This window comes from Hypomesus transpacificus, chromosome 13 (assembly GCF_021917145.1).
Source record: "Hypomesus transpacificus isolate Combined female chromosome 13, fHypTra1, whole genome shotgun sequence".
Classification (NCBI taxonomy): Eukaryota; Metazoa; Chordata; class Actinopteri; order Osmeriformes; family Osmeridae; genus Hypomesus; species Hypomesus transpacificus.
Window position 1 is genome coordinate 3,393,391 of NC_061072.1, and position 22,871 is coordinate 3,416,261.

Below are 22,871 nucleotides of genomic sequence, written 5' to 3' on the forward strand. Positions count from 1 at the left end.
CGGGGAGTGTGTCTGCTGTAAAACACACCCTTAATCACAGTGTCTCATCACTCCACAGCGACCGGCAACAATAACTTATTTTAATAATCCCCTTTCCTGGCCGTGTGTCACTCACTTCACCACGTCCTGCCAAAATATTAACACGTCTCAGGTCTACCGCTGGGACCTATGAATGCCACGACACCTAGGAACTAAGAAGGCAAATGTTGCCGTCGCAGGAGGAAGCAAATGTATACATTTCTCAGGAGTTTTTTTATGGGCTAGCTAAATAACGCCTGGCCAATCAGACTGCCACCCTATCTAGCGTGTCACCAAGGCACCGACTAAGTTCAACAAGAGCAAAATTATCTTCTTGAGCAGGGGGGGGACTCTATAATTAAGTAAAACACATCATGTTCAAGCCCAACATATGACATAGAAAGACGAAGAAACCAAGGTTTAGTTTCAATTTAGTACTGTCATAAATAAAAACTACAAAATAAAATAAACTACATCTACATGACAGAGGAGGGGGATGTAGCCAGGGCGACGAAGCAGAAACTATTCCCACCAGTTCTCAGTGCTGAGTGGCCCTTCCCTGACAGCCTGGAATGGTGGGAAAAGACATCCAACAACATGTCTATGGAGCAATCTGTCCATCTTTCTGGGGCGTGGGCTGCCGCAGGGCAGCACTTGGCAAGCGGCAGTGGTAGGAAGAGGAGGAGAAGCTGGAGGAGAGATAGCTGTGGAATGATTTCAATTGACTGTAGTGCCATTCACCCATTAAACTTTCATGGGGACTTCATAAATTAAAACCATGACGGGAGAACTTGAACATTTCCAGTCAATTACTGTGATTGTACAGTATATTAAACTTTTAACAAGCCTCCAGGCACCCCCCCTCCTCTATCCTGCCACCACAGTCTTGGTTAGAGAAGGGGATGAGAGAAAAGAGAGGGAGGAGAAAGAGGAAAGGGAACACATGGTACCAATTCAGGCTTCATGACTTTCTGAGGGTCCACATCTGCTGTGTTATCAAGTCCTCCACCAGCAGTCACCCTTCCCATCATGCATCAGTCTGAGGCATGACACAGCAGGTTCAGGGAGAAAGATAAAAGGAAAGAGAGATTAAAAGAAAGAGAGCAAGAGGGAGGAGAAAGGACAGTTAACAGTAGCCAAACACCAGCTCTGAAAACCATTTTAATTTGGTAATTCAACTGCTTTTGTATCTTTTGGTAGGTTTATACTCCAATTTATTTGGTTTAATGCTTTCTCCTTGGTGTCATGCAGCCCTGTTATCCTGCCTGTCTTTCTCTAGCCAGTGCCCATACTGCCTCACAGATGGGTGGACAGAAGGGAGAGGCAACAGCCCGCTTGGTTTTTTGGAGGAGACGGACGGGGTGCGGGGGATGCAGCCGAGAGGGAGGCTGGGAGACCTACAGGGAAAAGCTGTTCTCCTTATCATCCCTTCACCAGAAAGACCAGCGATGAAGCCGGGTCCAGGTCCCTCATGAAGATGGGACACGGGTAGTGTTAAGTGTGAAGAGAGGCTTGGAACACACAGACCAGTGACAGTGGGGGGAGGTGGGGTGGGATGTGGGTTCAGCATTAGACAGAGAGCGTGATAGGACCTGAGGCCAGGGAACAGATTTCTAAGACACAGCTCCTCCTGTGATTGGAATGTCTGCTTCCTCGGGTTTATGAGAGGTTTCAGTGCACCAGCAGTTGGGGGGGGGGGGGGGGGGGGGGGGGGGGGGGTGCGGAGAGAAAGACAGGGTCAGTCCCCAGGGTTGCTTAGATTAGGTTAACTAAAAGCTCTTGATCGTAAGTAAATACAAAAACATGCACTTCGTCAAGCCAGATTATGCTGAACAAGTTCATCTGACCAACCATCTAGCCGCAGAGTCAAACACATAAGAACGGGGAGAGGAGGGACGGACGGACAGGGGACGGACGAAACTTCACTGAAAGGGAACTGGCTTGTGCAGTTGTGACCATCTGTCCTAAGGACACATTCTGAAACCCAATTCTAGAAACTGAGTCTCACATATAGTAAGACAATGGAAACACAGACCACAGCCTCACCACCGAGTTTGCCAAAGCTTCTCTTGGCATTTCAGAAATATGCAAAATAAAATGAAAAAAAAAAACAACCTTGGCGATGGAAATGATGGAGGACATTGGAGACAAATTGTGCATTTCTCCTTTCGGCTTGTGATTGCTGGAGTCTGGGTGAAGTGGATGTCTGGAGGAGGATAAGTAAGGCCTGGCCAAACACAGGTGAACTCACAGGGTGTGTTTGGCTAAGACAACACAGACAATCACCATGGCAGCCTTATCATGGTGCTACACACGATCAATGGGAAAACTTTGCCTTGTCACTGGCAAAACAAATCACACAGTGCGTTTTTCCCCCCCTTCTGCCCTCACAATAGCTGCCTGCGAGCCAGCCGACTGATCCTCAGTGGCAGCCATCTGTCTGTCCCTTTCTACGCGCTTGAATCTTGAGACTGTGCAGGTACGCTTGCCACAGCATGCCACACGCATCACAGTCACACCTGTTACTGCAAAAACACCCACATGCTGTATGTGACACACATAGAAAAACACACAGTATACACACATAAAGGATATGTATACACAATGTCCCCCTGTCCCGCTCCTACACACACACACCAGCGAACACCAGCCAGGATACCCACAGGCAGGCACAGACGTCCAGCTGCTTGACTGAGATGTGCTAGAACAGCTGGACAAAACCAGTGGAATTCTGGATGTGCAGGAAGGGGGCTGGAAACAATAAAATATTCTGCAATGCTCATAGTGAAGTCTATGACTGTCTCAGGATACAGGCCATCTCAACACAATATTCTGTGACTGTCTACAGTATGACTTTGTATGTAAAACCTTCAGTACCACCCCTGGCATGCTCTGGTCCCTTTTTTATGAATTTATAAAGGAAGGGGGGGGGGCAGGAACATGTTCATGTAGATTAATGATTTGGTGATAAGGTAGACATTTATACAGGCCCATAACATCTTAAACAGACAACTAGTGGTGAGTAGAGGATTATCCCAGTCGATAGCCATTGATTATCAATAGGTCTTTGCTTGTGCTGCTAACAATAAGGACAATGAAGAGGGGAACACAGTGGAAGGACTTTGGTTCTGGAACCAGTCTGAAGAAGGTGGCAGAGGTGGGCTTATGCAAGTAGGGGAGCCGAGAGAAAATGGCAAATGAGGAAGTCAGTTCTGCAGTGAAATGTGAAAGAGTGAGTGTATGTGTGTGTGCGTGTATGCAAGAAAGAGTGTGTGGAAGTGAGAGAAAGACAAGAGAGAGACAAAGGGGAGGGAGGGAAATGGTTGGGGTAGCCTACCTTCGCAGATCCTGTCCAGTCGCTGCCTCTTCACTTTGTGTTTGTCTGTCAGAGACATGTCCTCTGCTGAAGCCAGGCAGGGTGGGGAGGGGGGGGGGAGGGGGAGGGGGGAGGGGGCGCGGGCTGAGAATCCTAGAGCACTGTCCGCAGTCCTCCCCAGGGCATAACGCCTTGACACACACCTGCATAGCCGCACGCACACACACACACACACACACACACACACACACACACACACACACACACACACACACACACACACACACACACACACACACACACACACACACACACGCAAACAAGACAAACATGCATGCAAAGACAGAGAGAGAAAGATAAGAAAACAGGTTAATCAATGTCTTTCCTCTAAGGTCTTACGCATCGAAAAGCGCACAGCCAGAGTTGATATACAGCCACAAACACGCGCAGAGACATGGAGATTTAGTAAAAGGGTTTTTGACAACAAAGTCACACAAAGCAGGGCAGACAAAGAATCCAGGATGCTGCAGGCAACAGATATACATACATCTTAAGCACACATGTTCACGCACACTCACAAAGATGCCTTTGGTGACAAAAGTGCCCTATTTGCTAAAAAGGTAACAAAGATTCAATGCTACAAAGCTCCTATTTTTATTGGCTCTGAAGTGTGTTTTTGCCTCCTACCTCCCCCTCCACCCCCTACTGAACTCACACCTAGCAATGTTGATTTTAAACTGTCAATCTTCAGGTTGCTTTACCTCGTTGTTGCCCAGCTTTGTGGGTTACCTCTCACTCTTCAAAACTTTTCTATCTTACATTAGTGTTTCCTCTATGTTGATTTTGCCGGCGGCCCGCCACTGCTACATTTCTGCCGCCATCAGAAATAGGGCTGTACAGGGCCGTCTATCAGCAGTGATTGTTAGAGTGCATGTCGGAGAATAGCACGGACACGTGCTTGACACCGCAGATGAGATTGCGTGTGTGCGTCCTTGAGAACTGTAAAGGTCGATTTAGTCGTATAACTTATGTTGTCAGTTCATTTAAGCCTGTTATTGTATACGTCTATAGTTCTTGCAAATTTAAATCAAGTTAACTCGTGATTTTTGTTGTTTGTATTCTTCCCCTCCTAGCTAAATTGCACATCAGTTGATTCGATAGCGATAGCTGCCCGTGCTCACGTAAATCTATGGTTCGGACACACCTGCCTCCACTGCAAAAAAAAAATCCTAGAGGACACACTGGACATATTACATTTTCAGAGAGATTTTCCTGAGTTTTGTTTCCAAACCACAACACCAGCACAAGAACAGAACAGACGACAGGAACTGAGACATTTGTGGAAGTTTGAGACAAATCTCCAGTATTTAGTGCCATAGATGTCAATTAAGACTGTGCTGTAATGACACCTTCTGACCTTTAGAGGGTAGTAACAACTTCTAATACAGTAAACACAGAGTTCAGCACATCATCAATGACACAAGCTCTCAATTCTTACAGAGATAAACCAGGATATGGATAATTAATCAATCAATTATTAGGTAGCTAACCAAACATACAACCTATGGAGTTTATTGACATAAAAATTGTTTACTGAAGCAAGATAAAGGCTACCATTTTACTATAAAAATCGTTTCAGCCACAGCTTGAGTGTTCTGACACTAGATGTCTAGAAACAGGCCCAGAACGAACTCCAAGTCACCATAAATTCTTTGTAGTTTGCCTTTAGATGGGAGTGAACCCCTAATTCCAAACAGCAGACTCCTCTATAATCTGTGATTGATCTGTTGGCCTGAAAGTGGGCCAACCTTTCCACTCATCAGAGTTGATTTATCTGGGATGGGCTAGCCTGGTCTGAATCCCCCCCTACACCCCTCTCAATATTCTCTTTTAACGCCCCCCCCAGTGAGTGAGTGAGTGAGTGAGTGAGTGAGTGAGTGAGAATGAGAGAGCGAGAGAGAGAGAGAGAGAGAGAGAGCGAGAGCGGGGCCCAGATAACAGCCTAACATGCTAACATGCCCAACCCTGATACGGACCAGATTAGGTCCTGGTTGAAGGCTCTCTCTCTGCTCTCTCCTTATGCCCCACCTTGTTTCTCCGAGATGGGTTCAGCCAGAGCAGTACCAGTTACTACTCCCCCTCTGCCCCTCTCCAAGATGGAGAGGAGCAGGGCAGTAACAGAGAAAAGTAGTTTGGAAAGAAAACTGCAAAACACAAGCCAACCAGCACAACCCCTCCCCCAAATGACCATACGCATAAATGTGTTTCACCAGCACCACTGTATCCCACTGTAAGAGGGATAGGTAGAGAGAGACAGAGAGAGCGATATATAAAGAACAGCAGAGCAGGGATCAGAGAGCGTAGCCCTGAGGGGGGATTTAGAATGGGATTTCCTCAGCTCAGTCCAAACACAAAGGTCATATACATGAATCTTAATATTTAAGAAGCATTAAAAGTCAGATGATCAATAAAATGCTGCCTAAGGCTGAGGGGAGTGGGGCTTGAGAAATGTTTGTGTGTGTGTGTCGGCCTGGGTAAATGTAGGAATCCATAACTGTGATTGGTTCTCTTTCTCATCTTAAGGATGCCTCCCCTCACAGTGTCAGAAGACTCCACAGAGACACACTGTCCTGAACATAACCTGAACCAGCATCAACACACTGTCCTAAACATAACCTGAACCCACAGAGACACACTGTCCTGAACATAACCTGAACCCACAGAGACACACTGTCCTGAAAATAACCTGAACCCACAGAGACACACTGTCCTGAACATAACCTGAACCCGCATCAACACACTGTCCTGAACATAACCTGAACCAGCATCAACACACTGTCCTGAACATAACCTGAACCCACAGAGACACACTGTCCTGAACCCACAGAGACACACTGTCCTGAACATAACCTGAACCCACAGAGACACACTGTCCTGAACATAACCTGAACCCACAGAGACACACTGTCCTGAACATAACCTGAACCCACAGAGACACACTGTCCTGAACCCACAGAGACACACTGTCCTGAACATAACCTGAACCCACAGAGACACACTGTCCTGAACATAACCTGAACCCACAGAGACACACTGTCCTGAAAATAACCTGAACCCACAGAGACACACTGTCCTGAACATAACCTGAACCAGCATCAACACACTGTCCTGAACATAACCTGAACCCACAGAGACACACTGTCCTGAACATAACCTGAACCCACAGAGACACACTGTCCTGAACATAACCTGAACCCACAGAGACACACTGTCCTGAACATAACCTGAACCCGCATCAACACACTGTCCTGAACATAACCTGAACCAGCATCAACACACTGTCCTGAACATAACCTTAACCCACAGAGACACACTGTCCTGAACCCACAGAGACACACTGTCCTAAACATAACCTGAACCCACAGAGACACACTGTCCTGAACATAACCTGAACCCACAGAGACACACTGTCCTGAACATAACCTGAACCCGCATCAACACACTGTCCTGAACATAACCTGAACCAGCATCAACACACTGTCCTGAACATAACCTGAACCCACAGAGACACACTGTCCTGAACCCACAGAGACACACTGTCCTGAACATAACCTGAACCCACAGAGACACACTGTCCTGAACATAACCTGAACCCACAGAGACACACTGTCCTGAACCCACAGAGACACACTGTCCTGAACATAACCTGAACCCACAGAGACACACTGTCCTGAACATAACCTGAACCCACAGAGACACACTGTCCTGAAAATAACCTGAACCCACAGAGACACACTGTCCTGAACATAACCTGAACCAGCATCAACACACTGTCCTGAACATAACCTGAACCCACAGAGACACACTGTCCTGAACATAACCTGAACCCACAGAGACACACTGTCCTGAACATAACCTGAACCCGCATCAACACACTGTCCTGAACATAACCTGAACCAGCATCAACACACTGTCCTGAACATAACCTGAACCCACAGAGACACACTGTCCTGAACCCACAGAGACACACTGTCCTGAACATAACCTGAACCCACAGAGACACACTGTCCTGAACATAACCTGAACCCACAGAGACACACTGTCCTGAAAATAACCTGAACCCACAGAGACACACTGTCCTGAACAAAACCTGAACCAGCTTCAACACACTGCCGCAACATGACTAGCCCCTCTGTTCACTACCGTTTATAATAATATTTGTAGACCACTTACAGTAGCTCGCTGACCTCTCTACCAGCCTCCCATTAAACCAGGTTTTAACACACTAAGACTTTTGGCATACAAAAATGAACATCCCCAAGTCAAATTAAATTAATTTGCGTAAGTCGTCTTGTAATAGGATAAATCGCAAAGATAACGTGACTGTAGCACGATCCATGTTCCTGCTGGAAGACCAGAGAGACTAACAGAATTGCCTCCGATGTGATTAATTGACTTAGCTGAAATAAGAGAATAATTTGGTTTGGTGAGCAGTTATAGAGCCGCCCCCGTCAGACGCTAATTAGTAGGGAACTGATTACTGACTTTATTAGACGTCACCATGGTGCCGTGGGGGTGGGTTGATGCTGTTAAGGGGGGGAGGGGGGGTATTGATATATTGGCTTTTGCTGAAAAGGAGATGCTTCCAAACTGTCAAAAACACCCTAGTTATAGTTTCAGGGTTCTCCGATTCAAATCCGTTTAGTTTGGCACAATGTGCATGTGGCAGATTGGTGGAGTGGTTTCTCAGACAGCCCAGGGGATGGAAGAGGAAGAAGAATGAGGAGAGGAGCCATGGTGAGAGCTGGAACCATGTAAAGAAGGTTCTCACTTAAATAGTGTCTCTCGTCTAGTTTGCGATAGTGAATAATTCAAAAGGTCAGACAGGCTGCTGTGCCTCACTTCACAAACGTGCGCACACACACCGACACACATCTTTCAAACACCTCTGTACTCGTACAACCCAAAAATGCACAGGGATGTCGTTTGGGGATGAAATACTTCACCTCAAACACAGTGTTTGAACTAATTGGGTTAAATCAATAATACATTTTTTGACATTAAGCCTGGGGGTCTTTTTTGACACCCCTCTTCAAAGAGGTGTTTGAGACACAAGAAGTATGTTGCTTAGGGGTTTTACAGTTAAATAGCCTACATGTAAAATATAAATCATGAAAATATGTTATGATTTAACATGGGCAATTTCATATAGCTAAAAGTGCAACTCGGGATCTGAATCACATCAAAAGTGCTCTGTGACATTTAAAAGCAGATGTTACTTTCTGATGCTGTTTAAGATTATCGCGGCGCAATGGCGATATCCCTCTCGCTTCTGATATCTTTGACCTTTTCTGTTCCTTCCACGCAGAACAACGCTGTTATCAGACTGTTCGCTTGCCTGATTCCTATCACCAGGCAGTCAGACTTCAACAGCCTGCCATGGGCCCCCAATGAGGAGCAAAAGAGATTCCCTCAAAGAGCGACAACAAGCCTACACTAACACCTATAACACACTATCAACAGAAAGAGCCCACTTGGAGACAAAAAAAGAAACTGTCTTGACGTTATGGCTTTGAAATAACAAACAAGTGTCTCAATATCGAGGTTGTGTTTTTACATCTAATATTGAAACCCAGTCTTTGCTTTACTCAGAAACACTGTCCATTTCCTTTTGACTGGAACAATGGAGGCCATTTTTCCATCATCTGAGCAGTTACTCCAAAGGTAAATCTGTCAGTGGCGAGCCAAAACAAAGAATCAGCCAGAGAGAGAAATGAGAAAAAAATAACAGGAAGGTTTAAGACAATCCACAGAAAAAGGCCCCACTATACTATTAATATCAGCTTACACTCTTCAGCCTTCAGGCTTTTGGTTAAAAAACTGTTCAAAAATTGAGTGCTGTAAATCATTTTCTTGTTTGCGTGTGTGTATACCTATGCATGTCTGTTTTTGATCATTTAGAAGTGATGTTTTAGGCAGCCCTTGTTTGTGCATTACTGGTGTGTGTGTACATTGTGTGGTTGATAAACTCCTGACAGTGGTCAAAGGGGTTGAGAGGGCAGGCCAGTATTGTTGTGACACAGTCATTTGTTTATCTTAATAGTAAGTGCTACGCTGTTTTGTCAGCCACGAGTGAATACAAATCATTATATCCAATATGTTTGTACAAAACTAGTATTGGAAAGAATTGTACATTGTAGATAGTTTGACCAACCTCCCTTTGTTTATGCATAGACAAACAAAAAATATATACATTTGCCCAATGACATAGCAGACATTAAGCAAAGCGGGGGTGTCCACAATACTAATCTCCCCTGCAGTGAGCTTGAAAGGGTGTGTACTTTATACAGTATGTGTGTGGCAGTGGAGGAGGGGGGGGGTTGTAGCCTAGAAGGGAAGGCTGGAGGAATGTGATTGCCAGTGTGCTATCAGAGAGAGGGCCAGGCCCGGTACAAGCAGGCCCCATATGGGTCCCTCCCACCTCTCTCCCTCTGGGTCCTTCCAGGAAGAGCCAACATGATTCACAGCTTCCTGTCTCTCAAACAGAAATACGGTGGTCCTACACTCCTTGTTCGTGCCCACACAATCCACACACGCACACCTCCCACACATACAGACCCTGTCATACACACACACCCCACCCCAAAAAGCTTACTCCCACTGGACAGTGAGACAGCCAACTTCAACCATAATTCAGCTTACATTGGGTGGGGGCCAAGCCAAACAATGTGTTGATAAAGTACAGACCAGTAAGAGAGAAACACAAAGGAATGCAAACACACATACAGGGAACCTGTTCACACATACGCACACACACAAATACATACACACACTTCATCACAATTTTTCCAGTCCCAGAATGTTTTTCTAACTGGCTTTATTTTGGACTGTTTGAGCCAATTGATTGCATTTACAGGAGAGCTGCTATCAAAACCCCTCTGAGCTGGTTCAGAGCTGGTCCTCCTCCCTCTCTCTCCACTCCACTTCCTGTCCTCCGTGGCTGCATTATACTCACTGTTCCCAGGGACCTGGAGTACCGCACACACACACACACACACACACACACACACACACACATGCAGGGCACAGTCAATTAGTCCAAGCCCAACCTTGCAGCTGGGAGATAAATGGTGGAAGAGTCTCAGCAGACAGAGAGAGGGGCTCTGCTCCTTGTGTTGCATATGTAGAACAGGCCTCTGGGGGAGGAGGGGAGGGGAGCAGGGAGAGAGTAGAGGATGTAGAGGAGAGAAGAAAGAGAGGTGGATGCTGGGAGAATGGTTGAGACAGAGCTGACGTGTGTGTTTGTGGGGGCTCTGACTGAGAACATGCCCCTGTAGGCCATAGGGCCCCTTCCAGATCCCTCATGATAAAAGAAAGATAAGCTCTCAGCTGGGGATTTTTGATACTCCAAACAATCACTCTATTCTTCGGTAGGCTGCTGTACAGCATTAGCTTGTACTGCCAGTAGTGAAGAGAAAGAGGGATCTTCCTAGATGGCTGACATGCCACTGGTGATGGAAGAGAATCCAGGAAGCATGTTGGAAGGGGCTTCATCTCCATAACAGGCAGTGAGGTAAGTGTCGTACCTGCATCAGTTTATGTAATATGACAATTCTTTTTATCACCTGACCCCCCCCCCCCCCCTCTGTGCTAACAAGGCCAGGTTGACAGGTCAGGTAAAATATGAACTGGACCTCATACACTCATCACATTCCTTCGGCCTGCCCTAAAACACGCATGCACAAGCTGCACAACAAGGTGAAAAATCACCGCAGGGTAACTGTGCGTGGCCTTGTGGATTAACGGCAGAATAAAAGTGCTGATCGCCAACAAAAGAGGCAAAAAACGGCTATTCATCACCCTGGCACCGGATCAAACTGAGGAGGAACTCAAATGCCCTCCTTGAGTTATTGTGCTGTGTGGGACTCCTGGCAGCACCACTGATAAGGCTGCTCTCTGTGATTTGATTAGGCCAGATATCCACCGTCAGAAAAAACAACAACAAAAAAAACAGACAAAACTATTGGATGGGACCGGTGGGGACCACCTCTCATCTCTCTTTTGACCTGGAAGAGAGTTTGACCAATGTTGACCGTCGCATGCTAAATAGGGAAAAAATATCTATTTTTGGGGGGTGGGGTTGAGAGGGGGGAGTTGCTTCCATCTAAAAAGAGTATTAGAGGGAGAAAGACAAAGAGCAGCGGCCGGCTCATAGAGGGCGCCGCCCCACCACTGCTGCATCACATTCCGACCTGAAACTTAATTTAATAAGACTTAAAAAGAAAGAAAACATGTCTAATGAGTAAAGTCAATATTATATAGCTAATAGAATATTAAATCTGCAAAAAAAATTGTAAGAAAAAATCTACGTTGTCTAAAGTTAGCTGATAGGCTACGTATTTCCGGCTGAGGAGCCCCATTGACTGTCGTTATAATTTGTACATGCGTAGTTCGCTCCTCTCAATGTAAGAGATAGGACCTCGCTGGGGCGCAAAACACCTGCGCCCCGAACTGCTGATTTACTAGAGGGCTTATCAAATACATTATGATAGGGCCCGTTATGTCTGTCACATCCAATCACATCACTCAACACATTTAAGAAGTTGTTTATTTACGTTGTCATGGTGTTCTCTCATAACAGAACTTGTAGCTACCATAGCTCTAACGTTATAAAGCTGGCTAGCTAGCTAGCTAACGTCATGATGGAAACTTGCAATTCAGGCAAGTCGCTTAAAAATACGCCCTTTGAAAAAAGAAATGTTCAAGAAAAGCTCAAACGGAAGGAGCTTGGACCTGATCGGCCTGACCAATTTTCACCTTACGTCACACGACTGTCAAGCTGGCTCAACTTCGCATGTCGGTTGCAAAAGACGAACTTCTACCGGGTAAAATACACTTGGAGTGTCGATCAGGTCATCATATACAGTATCTCTGTTCACTGGATTACAGGGCCTGACATTAACGTTTTGAGGCTTGTCATATGGACAAGTATATTTACGTTTCACTTGTCAATGCACAAAAGTCACTTGACCCCGATACCTTTATATAGCCTGACCAAGTGATCGGGCAAAACTAGCCTGGCTAACGGAGGTCGCTTCCTCAGGCAAATTATGAAATGAAATGAAACAGGCTTGGTTAATGAAATCCGAGATACTGGCTATCTTCAGCAGGCTCGTATCTACATCAGGCAGTCCTCCCTGACGTTTCTGGTGTATAATGGAGTGAAGTACAACATTGTGTACACTGCCAGTGAGCGATTAGTCTGACTGAGGCTAACGTCAAAAACTGTGTAACGGGGACACAGTCTCACTCAGATTGCCAGTTTAAACAAATCACAAAAATAATCGGACCAGCTGGCTAAAAGCAGTATTCCAATATCTCTTGAAAGCTGCCCTGCTCGACTTTTTAGATGTAGAATTGACTGTAAAACTGTAAAATTATGAACTGTGACATGACGTGAAGACATGGCTGCCGCTCGACTATGCGGTCTGTACCGGGCGACATTCTCACTAAAATTTCAAGACTTTCGTGACCCAAATAAAAATGTTAATGTGACAAATCAATGGGGAATTGCTTTCTCTCTTAAAGGCTGTCCTTCTCGACTTTTTTGGTCTTTTTAAATCTAACTATTTGTATGATCCGTGTGGTCCTTTTGCCGTTTTAAATGCTATCCTTTCCCAGTTTTCCGCAGCCACATTGCACGCGCATCCCGAATGTTTACAAACATGTTTACAAAATTGGTCTATTAATTCAGCAACAGTCGAATGCCAGGGGAAGACAATACACCAGGTCGTTTTCATCACTTCAATTGACAAATTAGTAAATACATTAAGGAATGCACCAAAATACTGCTTTCTGGTGTTGAGATAGCATTTTTTTTCTTCCGGGGGGCAGGGGCGTGTCCAGGGGGTGGCCTAGGGTGGCACAGGCGACCCCTGAAATCTGATTGGCCACCCCGATATATGATTGGCTATATGCCCAGTCAGAGGCGGGCCACCCCTGGTGCCACCCCTATCAAAAATGTCTGGACACACCGCTGCCGGGGGGGCATGCCCCCGGACCCCCCCAGCAAGGCGAGATACTAGGCTAGGGGGAAAGGGTAAGGGGGAGTAAATATACTTGTAGCCCCCCCTGGAAATAAATGCACCAGCCGCCACTGACTGAGTATGTTTACATGCACACTAACATTCCACTATTATTCAGAATATGACAATATTCAAAATTTGATCCTGTAAACAGCATAGTTGGTTTGGATTTTCTGTATATGTATGTACATATTTTGAATATAGCATTGCAAAACGTGGGATATGCCGATGGCATTAGTTTTTTACAAGTATTTTTGGGACATGTACAGTACTGGTCAAAAGTTTGGACACAAATGGGAAAATGTGTCCAAACATTTGACTGGTACTGTATACAGCACTTTCGGTCTTTTTTTAACGCAGTTTGTGACACATGGCCTCACAGTCAGCTCTGTGCATTTTACACCTCAGCTAGTCTGAGGTGCATGTAAATGGCAATATTAGTGGAATATACACTTTTACTTGCCATGGAAACAGATGAGGAATATTTTCTTTTTGGAATAAGGGCAGAAACTTAATATTCAGTGCATGTAAACGTAGTCACATAGACAGAAAGAGACAGAGACGGAGAGAGATAGTACTAGCCTATACCTATAAGGTAATTTTTTTAATGAAAGCTGTGCTTGTGTTCCCCTCCCTGAGGCTGGATTCTGCAGCTAGTGCAGTTTTCAAGGGTAAACAAAGGAAGGGCGCTGCTGTGTGACAGACATCATCTCACCGTGGCCCCCGGGGTCAAATAACTGAAAATCTTTTAAAGAAAATATTAATGGGAAGAAGGTCCCGTTTGTACAAATTTCTTTTAGCACTTAAGCCACTCCTGTAGCTCAGCTTCAGTACCTCTCCTGCAGGACCAGCGGTTTAATTAGAATTGCAGCTTTTCAGCATTGTATAGTATCTAAGGATATCTTAGCCTTAAAGAAAGATGAAAGTGATGAGAGTGTGATCGTAGATAGTAATATTCAAAAGCTAACAATAGTAGATTCATCCAGTATGCTTGTCTTCACATCAGCATCCAGATGTGTGTGTATAGATCAGGCTTGTGTTGTGACTGCCTGTGTGAGAGACAGTATTTTTTGTGTGTGCTGGCCAAACAGAGGGCTTTCTGGTTGTCACACAGGAGCAACACAGAGCTCAGTGAAGCGGGCAGCGTCACTGGGCCGAGGGGCCGACAGTACACTCCCTGCCCCTGTGGGGAGGAAACGCCATGAAAAGGACATGAATCATGGGATTGTATCCCGCTGAAAAACACATTGAGGGCCCGAGGGTTTAGGTCAAAGCTGTTGTCTGTGCCACAGAGAGGCGCTCCCCCCCACCCACACACACACACTCACACAGTCTCCACATGTGATCTTTTCTTCTTGACCCCTAACAAGGAACCAGAAACTGACATCTCCCTTTGCTTTTTTCTTGATTGTTTTATTAGCGGATATTGTTGGTGTAAGCGACAGTTCTTTCAGTAAGGCCATGAGAGTAGGTGGTGTCCTTGATTTCAACTCAGGCAAGGTCAGGGGGTCACCGAGGCCTTTTATGGAAGTGAGAATCCCGTCACAGCCCTAAATTGGTGCCCCCTGCCTGCCACAACATTTCTCCTGATACTAAATCGCTGTTCGACTTAGCAAACTCCCAGAGCTTAATGCTGCAAAATCTGAAGAACAAAGACATTATTTTTTATAAAATAAACTCTAACCCAAAATTTGCCTAAATCATCTAAAACAATATTTTCAGCCTTGCGACCAGACCACAAACACAAGTTCACGTATTTGTTAAAATGTTCTTCTTCTACGATGTTTGGCTCAGTCAGAGAAAACCGAAGGTGATGTATTCAACTCTAATCTGGAGTTCTGTTCTTCGCCTTAGGGAAAAAGCTCTCAATTTTTTACTTGATCTCTTTGGCCTAAGCTGTGTGCTGCCTCTCTCCCCACCCCAACCCACCAAAAAAACAAGCTCTGCAAGATTGTTGTCCCGTAGGGAAGTTGATCATTTCTGCATTTTTGCCTCTCTCCTGAACTCAGAAGCCAATTAAGGGCTGCAGGTCCGAAACAAACATGACGGGAGTTATTTTGAGCCTGAACTATCTACAACCTGACTGCAAGAAGACAGTTTAGCTTTCAGACGGGCAGATTACAATCTTATTATTGAAGAATTACTCCTCTAGGTGATATCCGATGAGCAAACAACAGTAATGTGCTGTTCTGTTCTGTAGATCTGGTTGGATAATATTAGTTGGCATATTATGAAACGATATCTGATATGTTCACACATATATCCTCTTGTCCTCCTACGAGACGTAGTGACCCCGTCTATTGCCCCCCCCCACCTCCCTCCCAAGACACACACACCTCATTGTACCCCAAACTGCTTCAGGAATCACCCCCTCACAGGCCCTTCCAGTGGAACGTCAGGCTCCCAATTAAAAGCACAGGACCTCCAACAGCAGTGGGAACGGCCTCGCGACCCTGAACCCAACGGTGACCCCTGTGGCCCCGGGGTCATGGGTAGAGTGCTGGCTGGATGTCAGGCGGCCGGGCGGGGGTATTGTCCAGGGAGATACGCTAAACTCTTTTTCACTCCAGAAGTGGTGGGAGGGAGGGCGGAGAGATTATTGTGGTGGGCTCGACCAAGCGGGACGTTTTTATAGGGGAACAAGAAACCTGATGCAGCATGAAATACCTCCTAGAGTAGACCCTCTTTTAGCCAAATTAACTCACAGGGTAATGGAAAAAATACAACGTGGGATGGGAGTGGAGGAGCAGGGCTGGAGGATGGAGGGAGTGGGGGTGGGGAGTTGGAAGGTGACAGGGGATTGCTGCTGAGAGAGCGGGAAAATGAGTGAGGAGAAAGGCGGGGGGGCAACAATATCTGCACAGAAAATTAACAATTCTGCACCATGCAGTGTCAGTGTGTGACATTAAATGTATGAAACACATGAATTACTGCATCAGCCATGCTGAATTAACTCTATATATCAAGCCTAGTCTAAACAGGGGGGGTGGAAGTGGGGAATGGAGTGAGTGTACGTATATACGTACGTGTGTTTGAGTGTGAGTGTTTTAGTGTCAACGCCATTGGCAGGGAGAGCAGGCGGAAATAAATAAATAAAAGTAACTGAACATTTATATCTCCTCCCATTAAAGTTAACCACTTCTCTCTCACCAGCCGCATAAAGCTGTCAGCCGGCCTGCAGATTTATGCCGCCCTTGCCCCGCTCCTGTCCTAACTATCGCACGCCTCCAATTACATTTTTTTGTGGCTCTCTCCATCCCTTTCCCCTGTAAATGTAATGAGATAGCGGCAACGAAAAGAACGCTGACTGCAGTTAACACACAGTTCCCTAATAATACCTGAAAGCCGGACGGGCGAAAGCAAAAAATGAAAGGGAAGAAGCATGCTCTTCCAATAATGGAATTTTAAAGAAGGCCTGCTTTTGTCAGTGAAGTAATTAGCTCGATTAATCACGGTGTATTGCCGTGAGCCCGTGCGACTGAACAACAAAAACCAGGCAGCTCGCATTCCGAAGACTTGGCGTCAGCAATATTTTTTATTATCAGCTCACGCTAAAAAGTAAGTTCCACAGATTTGAAGGTGTCCGATAACAGTAGCTTCATTTGGATAAAGATATCAGGGGCCGCAGGGGTAGAAATAAGGAGCGGGGCCTGTTGGAGAGCATGTAAAGCTTATTTACAACAACACAAACTGCAGATGAAGCACTCTGATGGGTGAGAGAAAATGGCTGCCAGTATTTGCATCAGATTGCAGTAGATAGCCAAGCTGTCTGTCAATCACAGGGGTAGAGGAGGGGTAAGGGTGCTACCCTGTTTTTAGTCACTCCCATTTGTAACATCCAGTTGGAGGCTTCTGGGAGACAACAGGACCGTGAGACAACAAATGGAGCTTCCTGTGGAGGTTGCTGGGTGGAAGAGGTTTTAGTTGACCGTGGCAGTGACCGTTATGGGTGGGTGTCAGGTGTGTATGCTGGGTGGGCCGTCTACACTAAACTAAATTGAGTATTTTTGTTAAATGGGGGCTCAGTGTTGGTGAGAAGTGGACTTTAATGGCCATAAATAAACATACAGCTGCTAAAAATCCCTTTAACATTTCTGTCATGAATACACAGGGGCAGACAAGGGAGTCGTGTGAGTTGAGAAAATCTGGTCCTCTCGTCTTCTTTCCTGAATGAGGAAAAAGGCTAATTCAAATTTCCTCTCTTTATCTCTGCTATGTGTGTGTGTGTCTGCAAGGTGGAGGGTGGAAGGGCTACGAGCGGGTTTAATAAACTGACACTCAAGTCAGTGCCGGAATGTAAAAACTAAGGAAACTTAATCCTGTCAGCCATTAACAATTCAAAATTGTTTGTTGGTTGTTTCTGACAAACTACGATGATTGATTGGCATGTATTGGAGGACAGAGTCCTGAGGAAGTCTTCAAGTTTGTTTTGTTCTATTTGTGTGTGTGTGTGTGTGTGTGTGCGCCAGTGAGTAAGAGAGAGAGATACGGTTGTTTATCAGGACAATGCATGATTTGGGCTTTGCCTGGTGAGAGGGACTCATCCTAAGTGAAGCATGTCTAATTAGCAGAGAACATCAAACTTCTGCCAACTGAGACTCATTATAACCATGGGAGGACACACACACACTATTATATGTGAGTGTTTGTTTTAATAAAACTAAGGGGAATGATTGAGGGGGTGGGAAAGGACTAAGTGCTTCACCCCTTATTTCATCATACCAGCTGTTTTTACAAGGTGGAACATTGTATAACCCTCCAAAAAGACTTAATGTAGAAAAGTACAGTTGAGGGCAAGATAAATAGTATTGTCTCTCTAACAGAATAACCGGCACAAGGGATCAAATTTCAGGTTGAAAACACCCAACTTTCCCACTTGTCAAACTCCCCTCAGAGGAAGTGTGTGTGTGGGGCGGAGGGGTGGGGGGGGGGGCATGAGAGTACAAAGCAGCACATTATGTGTTTTACCAGACAAAACCCACTGTTAAGGGGGGAGGCAAAAAAGAGGAGAAAAGGTTGGGTTTCCGGTAATAAGCCATTCCAGCCAGCCACTCGCTCTCTCCGGGGCGCTGTGGAGGGTGCTCTAGCCCAGCCTAAGGTACAAGGCCCAGTCACATTAGTCAGAAAACTAATTTTTACCACTCACACTGCAACATGGGGTTTGGCTGGCAGATACAGGCAAGCCTTCATCCCCTGTACGCTCACTCCTCGACCCCTGGCCTCCTCCTCTCCCTGTACCTATAACGCCTCTCTTTGTAGATGCGGCTTCCTGTCACTGCCCCCTCTTTCTTCCTTTCATTCTTTTCTATCCCCAGATAATTTCAAAGGGCCAGAAGATCAAAGCTTGGTTGCCCTTTTTGAAAATGGACAGGAGAGGTGAGGGGTGTTTAGCTAATAATTAATTTAGGAGGAAAAATTAGGAAGAAAAAGTCTCTCTCTCTTAATCAGTTGATCTTGCAGTAAACTGGATTTCCATCACTCTGCACTATATATACTCAAATAACAGATAGCTCAATGCAGTTGTTGTTGCAGGCTTTCGTTCTGCTGGTGGGGAGTCATTTGTGCTATCGCAATACAATAGTAACTCAACAACAAACAGCAAATCATTCTGCTGCTCTACCACCTCTGTCTTGGCCTTTTATTCTTCAGTCAGTTTGGCACAAGAAGGTTTGATATACAGAGCACACACTATATATCAACTGGAGGCTATGTGGGCTGCGTGTGTGTGGGGCTGTGTGTGTGGGGGGGGGGGGCTTGGGTGATCCTGTGATCCATGTGAGGGGTCTGGGTACTCCAGAAGCCAGCGTCTTGTGCTAAATCACGTCCGACACATTCTTTAAGTGTTTGCTGGCTTCCTACACACACACACACCTCAGCTGACTGCCCTAGAGCAGGAGTGGGTCACCCTGTCAATGGCTCCATCACAGCAAATGGGGAGGAGGGGAGGAGGTTGTAGCTTAATGAGCGCACATACAAACAATGCAGCCTGGCTAGACATGTTTCACCGTGTGGTCACAAGGCACAGCTTGGTCTGGGGAGGTCGGTGCAGAAGGGAGGAGGTATCCTACATGATGTCCTTCCATCTCCTAGTAAACCAGTAATGGGCTGGCCTGGGACCAGCCTTTTTGCTTATTATCTCAAGTGGGATCAAAAAGATCTGGTTCCTGATTCAGGGGCAATGGGATCTGTTATTATTATTATTCCTCACATAATAATACACAATGATTGATTCCGAGCAATACTCCTACCCTTCGTGTTTACCCAATATGCAAAGAAAATTCAGGGCCCTTCGCTAACTTCCTGCAAAGCTCGGAAGCTCAAATTGTCAGATACTCTAGTCCTCTGGTAAACGAGGGGGGTACCGTTTACCCCTGGACCTCTGTGGACCCTTGAGTCACCGTGATGTGATCTCTCTCTTTCTCTGTTTATCCCGATCGCTCTCTCTCTTCCTGTGACCTAGATGTACGTATGCTAGGTGGTTCTGTAGTCTTTGTCTTAGTTCCTGGCTGGGGGCCTGCACCATCTGCCCTGCAGCTCACCTGGGACATGCCATGTTCTGGCATGTCCCTGGGGGGGGGGGGGGGGGGGGTAGTCTACATACATGTAGTGGGATTTATGGGTAACAGAAAGACCTTACGAGCTCTCCCACAGAAACATAGTGCAAAAGGGTGAAACAGAAAGAGAGTCAGAGAGAGTGAGAGTGAGAGAGAGACAGAGGCAGAGAGAGAGGCAGAGAGAGAGACAGAGAGAGAGAGAGAGAGAGAGAGGCAGAGAGAGAGAGAGGCAGAGAGAGAGAGGCAGAGAGAGAAAAGTGCCCATATGAGACCCAGCAGCTCTGAGGACGTTCCATGTAAACTGCCGTCTATTCAGCCAAGCAGAAGTGGGACATGCTGGTGTTCAGAGTACAGGGGAGACACAGCCTGGATACCGCATCTTTTTGTGTGCGTGTGTGTAGAGAGAGCCCTGAGGAGCCCAGAAACACACACACATCCCTTGGCCTAAGGCTTTCCAGGATTCCATATTCTGACTGTGTGCAATCTAGACCAGGAAAGCCAAGCTTACTACAATAAAATGTACACACAAAGAGAAGGGTTAGTTTTGGACCTTATACTTTCCCTCAAGAATTGAGGCTGTGTTTTTACAGTGTTTTTGTGCTTCTCTTAGCTATGGTAGAGGGGGAGCGGGGCTTTTGTGTGAGTTCTGTGGGGTTGAGGACAATGGTGACCTCTCTCCATTGAAGGTTAATGAATGCTTTCAGGAGGCGCTCGTTTTGGGCCAGCTGAGGTTAATTACAGGAGCTGCAGACCCTGACAGGCGGCCTGTTTCAGCCCATGCAAAAGTGAGACAGGTAGGACTGCAGAGGCAGATATTAGCGTCTCCCGCTTCACTCAGCACCCTAACCGAGCGTGTGTGAGGGGGGGGGGGGGGCACACACACACACACACACACACACACACACACACACACTCAATAACAGCCCCACGGTCGTTCGCCAAAACGTGCAACCTTCGCTAAACGATTACAAACAACACAATTTTCCTTGCTGTTGCATTGTGGGACTTGATGTTCCCCTGTAATCGGGCCATCAGTCTGAGCAACACGATGCAGATTCCACAGGGTGCTCTTCCCCTCCGCTTCCAGCTGCTCTCTTTGTGTTTGTCCTTATCGTTACGGGAGGCCGTCGCAGTGACATTTATCCATTTTTCATGAACGGGGAGGCTTGGCATGGGCAACCAACAAACAAATCCATTTCTCAGCGTTAAATTGCTTGGGAGAAACAATAACAAGCACCAGGATAGGCCCCCAAAGCTGCATGGGAGAATTAATTGCAGATGTGCTGAAAAGAGGCTGGGGGACCGAGGCCAGCTCACACCTCTAGGAAGCTTCCAGTACCCAGTCTTCCATAACCCCTGACTCCACGTACTACCTCAGATCCCTTTTCTATCTATATATAACCTCTGAGATCCACGTTTTTATCTCTCAACTACATCCCATCCAGCCGGCCAGGGCAGATAGACCTAAAAAGCTCCTATAGGAGTCATTGATTGTTGAGCTGTGCACATCTCTAGCCTCACATCTGTGAGGAGGTTGGGTGGATGAGGGGGTTTACCATCTGGCTGTGACTGCTGCTCCCGTCAGAAACACACTTATGTGCACACACACACACCTACAAACTAAACAGTAGACAATGGCCTTGGTCCCAGTGGTAGTGCAACTGGGACACCCAGTCTGAACAATCCTCCCCTTTTTACTGCATCCAGGGGTTCAGCATTTTTGTTTTCTGAAGTCACAAACTCATCTAATGTAGCTGACTGATCACATTTCTCACCAGGCCAGGCAGACTGCCTTTCCCTGGCCCCAAAGGCTTCTCAAACTCCTCCCCAGCCCCAGAACTGCAGAAAGGAGCACACAGAGAGCTGGACACACACAGCAATACACACGCACACTGGCAAGTGGCACGCACCCACATTTATATGGACATGCATGCACGCTCAGAGAAAATCTGGTGCAAAGTGCAAAGAAAATCTGGGAATAGTATATTGCCTGGAAATCATTTTCTTACCAAACGTGTGAAACAAGCACTGCAAGCTTCTACCTGGAGACAAGGCATTATTTTCCACTAATAAGACACTTTCCCCACTTAATTTGAAAACAACTATAAACAAAATAAAACCTCCCTCTCATAAATCACTTGCAAAATGTATTTTACAAGCGAATGATAAAACTGCTTTAATGACAGTGTGTCTCGACCCTTTCATTTACTCTCAAAGAAAGCCAAACACTTAATACAGAAAATAGCCCAGTAGAGTTCAGCAGAGAACTGTCTGGCAGATATATTGGGTTAAACATTCTTTGACGGAGAGGATGCAAATATGTAGACAAAGTTCAACCAGGATTGTTTGTTTATCTTGCTGCTTCCACAGGCTAAACTTCAAAATGGGGCGGGCTACAGAAAACATTGGTTTAACACATTATACATTATTAATTATTTTCACCCATCCTGAATACAGTTCATATTACACACCAATTGAACAACTGACAACTACTGGGCCATTGATGCTGTAATTGGGAAGTTGAACAAGAAGCAAAAATCTGATTGATAATAATGCAAAATGTTTTTGAGAAATTTACCCTGGATTTACAGTGGGAAACTATTGGTGTGCAAAATAAGTTTTAAAACACAGGCTAATTTGTGAGAAAACCTCTCTACTCTTCAGGAGAAAAAATATCTCTAACTGCTGTTTCTCAACAGCAGAACCCCCAGGACACCTTCTAGAAGGTTCTTTGTTCAACTTTCCTCCACCAAGTTGAGATATGGACAGAAATACATGTATATTATGTACAGTGTTGCTCTAGCCTGAGGGAGATGGCAGCAGAACGGCATTCTAGGAACCTGGAGGCGGGCTTTGGCCTGTTTAAATATTCAGTTTTCAGCACTTCTCTTGCTCTCC

General features: G+C 45.9%; 1 protein-coding gene across 4 annotated transcripts in view; it reads right to left on the reverse strand.

Moving 5' to 3' along the window:
- The window catches only part of LOC124475659 (C-terminal-binding protein 2), an 82,655-nt gene that overhangs the window by 39,840 nt on the left and 19,944 nt on the right, over window positions 1-22,871 (reverse strand). For all 4 annotated transcript variants that reach the window (XM_047032434.1, XM_047032436.1, XM_047032435.1 and 1 more), the window contains exon 2: window positions 3,356-3,537. Coding sequence is in view for 2 of the 4 variants with exons in the window: in XM_047032436.1 (XP_046888392.1) it covers window positions 3,356-3,413 (58 nt within the window). In the remaining 2 variants the exon portion in view is untranslated. The remainder of the gene's footprint in view (window positions 1-3,355; window positions 3,538-22,871) is intronic.